Raw genomic sequence first — 6,000 nt, forward strand, 5'->3', positions numbered from 1 at the left:
GTCATGCAACACAGCTCAAGGTCTAAGGGAGCAGGTGTGGTAACAGACGGGATTAGCGACTGAAGTGGAACCATAACCTTCCCTGGAAGCATGTTATGCTTAAATAAAAGTCCATAAGAGGTTATGCAGCTAAAGGCTCCCTCCAAATGACAGAGTCCTCAAGGGAATATCAGAAGGAGGGAGAAAAGAACTTTCTCATCTACAGGGACCTTATCCTAGAAAAGCTAAGTTCTCTGAGTGAGGGTTCACTGGTGCAAAAGCAGCAGACTAGAAGGCAACGTTATGAAACTGCTTGACAGTCTAGTGAGTTGGCAACAACCCAAGATGTGTGACTGAGAAGCATGCGGTAAGGTATGCAGAGCATGATGTATGCAGAGTATGCTGTATGCAGAGCATGCTGTATGTAGAGCATGTTGTATGCAGAGCATGCTGAATGCAGAGCATGCTGTATGCAGAGCATGTATGTAGAGCATGCTGAATGCAGAGCATGCTGTATGCTGAGCATGTAGTAAGCAGAGCCTGCTGTAAGCAGAGCCTGCTGTAAGGAAAGCAGAGCGTGTGCATGGCGTTTAACATTTCTCAGAAATTCCATGACCAGTGCTAGAGTGCTTTATGCATGCTTGCATGGGGTTGAAAAAATCAACATAATGTTTACCTTACATTCATAACTCATGATTCATATTTTTGCCATGGTTTGAAAATGGAGGTAAGGTATGCTGAACAGCAGAGTCAGAACGAGCTGGAACAACAATAGTTGTGGTTTCCTCTTCAAGACTCTGTTGAGGGAACACCTGAGGCTCAGTCAGCAAAGGCTGAATAAAAGACAAGCAGAAGGAAGGCGCATGGGTGGAGGAGGCTGACTCCTAGCATGAGTGGTTGAACCCAAGGGTTGCGCTTGCTGAGCGGTTGGCGGAAGTGGAGTAGCAAGTTCCAGTTCCTGTGGTGTGAGCGGAGCGCGATGAGGAAGAGGCTGCGCAGAACAAGGTAAATGTCTCGCAAGCTGAGGCTCCTGAGGCGCAAGGCTAAGGTGTTGTGGTGCTTGCCTTGTGGAGGGTTGAGCTCGCTGCAGCGAGAGCTGAGGAGACTGACTCATGGACGGGAGAGGTTGTTGTACCTCAACCGAGTGTTGCATCAGTGGTGGAGCAGCAAGTGGAGGCGGAGGAAGAGAGGTATAATCCTCCTGATCCCATTGTAAAGGTTGCCTTAAGGAAGGCGGAGGCTGAACACCACTGGGAACAGCAAACTCAGCACGTGGCTCAACATCGTACGCCTGGCAGGTGGTACTGCGATCAGGCGGAGCGAGCGTAGGCGGAGGGAGTGTAGGCGGAGGCGGAGGAGCAACACTCTCAGCCCGACACTCACGCATCAAGTCCGAAAGCTGTGCTTGCATGGACTGTAGTAGAGTCCACAACATCGTACGCCTGGCAGGTGGTACTGCGATCAGGCGGAGCGAGTGTAGGCGGAGGGAGTGTAGGCGGAGGCGGAGGAGCAACACTCTCAGCCCGACACTCACGCATCAAGTCCGAAAGCTGTGCTTGCATGGACAGTAGTAGAGTCCACAACATCGTACGCCTGGCAGGTGGTACTGCGATCAGGCGGAGCGAGCATAGGCGGAGGGAGTGTAGGCGGAGGCGGAGGCGCAACACTCTCAGCCCGACACTCACGCATCAAGTCCGAAAGCAGTGCTTGCATGGACTGTAGTAGAGTCCACTTGGGGTCGGCAGAAACTACAGTAGGCTGAGGTAAAGCCTTAACAGTCGAGCTCTGTTGTGGCAGAACCTTACTCCTCTTAGGCGGAGTGCATTCAACTGATGACTGAGGAGAGTCAGAGCTAACCCAATGACTGTGAACTCTAACTTCGAACGTCTGGCATAGGTCTGGACTTTACGTTTAAAAGGTCATGAGACCCGAGACCAGCGTTTTCTCCCCTAAATTTCTTCTGCAGACGAGTAAAATAAGGGCTCAATCGTCTGCGGGTGGGAGTGACGGTCTCGGTAAGACACGCCCACAACCACCGAGGATACTTCTGTGCGCCGATCAAGGCCTGCTGAACCCTTCTGCCCTTCGACATTGCTTCTCCCCTGGGCTTGGGAGCTTGCAAGAGGTCCCGGACTGGGAGGACGACTGGCGCGCACAAAAGTACCCTCAAGCACAACACTGACATACTTTGCGCTAATCACTTATCACTTTGATTTCTGTTTGCACTTATTTCACTGAACTCGAAACTTTAAGTGGTTTGTACCTGAAACACGCAATTCTATCCTTTCTCAAAAGTTAGTAATTGCGAAAACAGAATTACAATGTAACAGAAAAATCTAATGAAAGATAATTCAGTGGCTGGAAAGAGACTAAACACTAGATCACTCTAGAAACGTTTAGTTTCTTCCCCTAAAGAGACTAGGGAGAAGAGCAAAAACGATAACGACGTTACTCGTACGCCTGGCAGGCTTGAATGAAACGTTTATCCTCTTTCTCCCTCCGTCTCTATCTCTCTCTCTCTCTCTCTCTCTTGACTTAGAACCTGAGAGAAGAGCCCAATCATATATATCGTTAAAACATATTATTGTTAAAGGAAAAAACTGAAAAGTTCCTTTATTAGGATCAAAACCATTAAGTTAAGAAAGAATGAACAAAACGCTAGACACGGTTACTCTTACTGCAACGTGAAACCGTGAACATTCTTTCTCTATCGTAACGATAGAGTGCAAGTTGAACGTTCTGAACGTCAACAACTGCAGAGACAAAACAAAACGTTAGTTCAACTTTGAAAACAGTACGAGACTATCAAAGAAATTCTTTCAAACTCTGTGGCGGAAATAGCATAATATGTTAACAGGTAAAACCGAAATGACGGGCTCAATGTTAATTAACTTCGGTACCAAGAAAAGACCGCCTACTATTAGGAAGGTCGAATATAAACAAATATAAAAATTAATTTTAATAAGTTTATAATAAAAGGAAGTTAATCGAAGAGGCCTATAAGAGGCGGAGAGATATAAAATAAATCTATAACTTTTGTTAAGCAAAATTAAGAAAGAGAGTCTATACTCTCTTAGACACCAACACTTCCGTCTAAGGGAAGGGTCGGCCATTAAAAGGTGAACGAGAGTTCATACTCTCTTCGTCACCATAATTAATCAAATTAATTCCAAAAGCTAACTAAGCTAATATAGAAGTTTCCAGTAAAGCGACAGCCGAAATCAAAGAGAAATACTTCACCAAAGTCGTGAAAATACTCCAAGAACATAAGCGTATCCCAGAACGTCTTGCCGGAAGCACGACAGAGGAATAATTGAGGAGGTGTCAACAAGAAGTACTTGAGTACCTGGCCACAGGTGGCGCTGGTAAATACACCCCCTTCTAGTATTGTGATAGCTGGCGTATCCCTCCATAGAATTCTGTCGGGCAACGGAGTTGACAGCTACATGATTATCGGGTAAGTTTAATATTGAAAATTATTGATTTCAGCAAGTGACCATATTTATAACAATCTCCAGTCAATATACAAGTATAAATATACTGTATATAGGTGTTTTTTACTCATCTGAAAGATAAAAATATCAACAAAATAATGGTCTAAATGGTTACCGTAACTATCAAATGCACATAATGCAACATGGACCACTTGCCAGTACAAAGGAGCAATGAGATAATGTTTATTTTTGAGCGATGTGCCACAGTGGAGCAAAGATCAGTAAGTGAATAATTAGTGTTAGTCCATAGACCACCATATACTTGCATACACATATTAGTCTGTGTGACGATGGATACAGGGTAAAATTATAGTTAAGGACGGAACAACCTTTTGAAAAAAAAAAAATTGTTTTTCCTGTAGTAAACAATGTGCCTTGACTGAATTATTAGTTTTTAGATATATAAGTTTTTATTTGCAGTGAAAATAAGTTTTATTTTTTAAGAAAACATGTTTTTCTATAAGAAATAGCTGTTTTTTGTAGAAAAGATATTTCCGTCCATAACTATTATAAAACCGGATACGAATAGGAAGTATTCAAATTTTCTATAAGAGCGGTAGGCTTGGTAATCTAATGATCTACATACGTACCCTTGCCCTCAAGGCTAACACAAGTAGCGCAACATGTACTGATTTCCAGAAGAGAGTACCTATGAGATAATGTTAAATTGAGAGCAAAGCAAACCACAGCAGAGGGAAGAGCAGAAAGTGAATAATTAGCATTTGTTTGACAAACCAACATACTAGAAAATACACTTAATTAAGAGTGGGTGACGACGGATACAGCAGGAAGGTTTCCGCTTTTCTATGCAAGTGTTAGCCTGGTGACCCAACAATCTGCATACATACCAAAAAGGGGTTTGAAGAGCTCTACTTAAATGTGCAAGTTGCAATCTCCTACTACTGTACTCTTACGCACCAATACCAAAATTCGAAGGACCAAACTACAACTAAAGCAACGGCCTGACCTACCTGGAAATACTCCCCTTGAAACTAAACTTAAAAATACATGCCACTACAGAGTTGAAAGGGGAGGAAAAGTAATTCTGTTTTATGTGTCATGTATTGACATTCTGTATAACCAAGCGATGACTTGTTTGTATCTGGGCAAAGGTGGTGCAATCTGTTGTGGTGACAGGCCGTTTCCGGCCAAAGGGCTTGGTTGACAATATTCTCGTAAATACAAAATGTTTGTACTTGATTTTGTTAAAGTATGACAGGATCTACTAAAATAAAAGGGCACTAGCTTTTAAAACAAAGAATAATAATTCATTTTGGCCTTGTTTCATTTACATCATACCCATACCTTGACTCTTGGAACATCGCTTATCTTTTATTTTAGTTTCTCTTGAGCGACCAATGATACAGTTTCGCCCACTTGATAGTACAATGGGTGGATGAAGATTTTTTAAACATCGTAGAACGCATTTTTGAGCCATGACAACCTTTCAACAAAATATTTACGATAAGCTACGTTAAATTGCCACGGGACAACTTGTAACCTGTGATACGAATTATAGAATATGTAAACAAACAGGAGGTGTAGTTCAGTATTGATTAAAATGTTGGTATTGATGAAAGAAGCCTTTATTGTATATATTTGAAAAACTTTTTTATAGATAACAATATGATAAGTAATTTAGATTTTATTTTACTTATATTATTTCATATTGGCCTAAATATTGATATCTACTAAAATCTTATGAAGTAAACGAAACTACCTGGATATGTTGAAAAAAATATAACTTGTTAGATATGACGTACCGTGATTAGAAAGAGAAATTTAAAAGACTACTTTAGATTGCTAAAGCTGATGACATGGTAATTCTAACGTATTTCAAAGTAGAGAGCAATAAAACTAAAACTTAGAGTTTTCATTGCGATTGATGTTTGTCTCAGAAATAATTCAATATCCACTTATATCTATTGTCTGTAATGGTGTTTTGCGAGATGAGTAATAGCATCTATAGGAAACATATATAAGAAAGCTTATGAAATAAAGTCCTACTAAAATTTCACTTAAATTAATTAGAAATAACTTGAATAAACGTATCAGAATTCAAGTGTCGACGCCAAACTTCTCATTTCCATGACTAGTGAGTGCTGCTTCAAGGACATATCTAACCAAACAACCAGTCGAGGAGCAATGTGCCTTGCGATATGTTTATACGTTTCCAAAATCAGATAAATATCAGCATAGACTTACCTTTTTAAGCCGTCACATACTTGGGATGTCACCGAGCTGTAAAAACATGTGTGCTCTCGAGCGAACAGTCAGAGTCGATAATGCAGTTTCATGTTAGCCACATTCATATTCGATATAAGCAAAACCACAAAATGTAGTCCGTAATGCTGCTGGTAATCGACACAGCAAAACTCAAAATAAAAGTAGCTAATCTCAACAAAAGAAAAATGCGAACAAGAGATTATCCGTGGTCAAACGAGCCTCAATAAAAATAAATTGAAAATCATACGCAAATGGATATGAATGGAATGACAACTTTTAATATTCACTCCCCTTGCAAATA

General features: G+C 41.1%; 1 protein-coding gene across 1 annotated transcript in view; it reads right to left on the reverse strand.

The window, feature by feature from the left end:
• The window catches only part of LOC137654633 (uncharacterized protein F21D5.5-like), a 69,046-nt gene extending 64,065 nt beyond the window's left edge, over positions 1-4,981 (reverse strand). The window contains exon 1 of the mRNA XM_068388435.1: positions 4,779-4,981. Coding sequence (XP_068244536.1) covers positions 4,779-4,911 — 133 coding nt within the window. The 5' untranslated portion in view covers positions 4,912-4,981. The remainder of the gene's footprint in view (positions 1-4,778) is intronic.
• Between the last annotated feature and the right edge of the window lie 1,019 nt (positions 4,982-6,000).

Source organism: Palaemon carinicauda, chromosome 15, assembly GCF_036898095.1.
Source record: "Palaemon carinicauda isolate YSFRI2023 chromosome 15, ASM3689809v2, whole genome shotgun sequence".
Taxonomy (NCBI): Eukaryota; Metazoa; Arthropoda; class Malacostraca; order Decapoda; family Palaemonidae; genus Palaemon; species Palaemon carinicauda.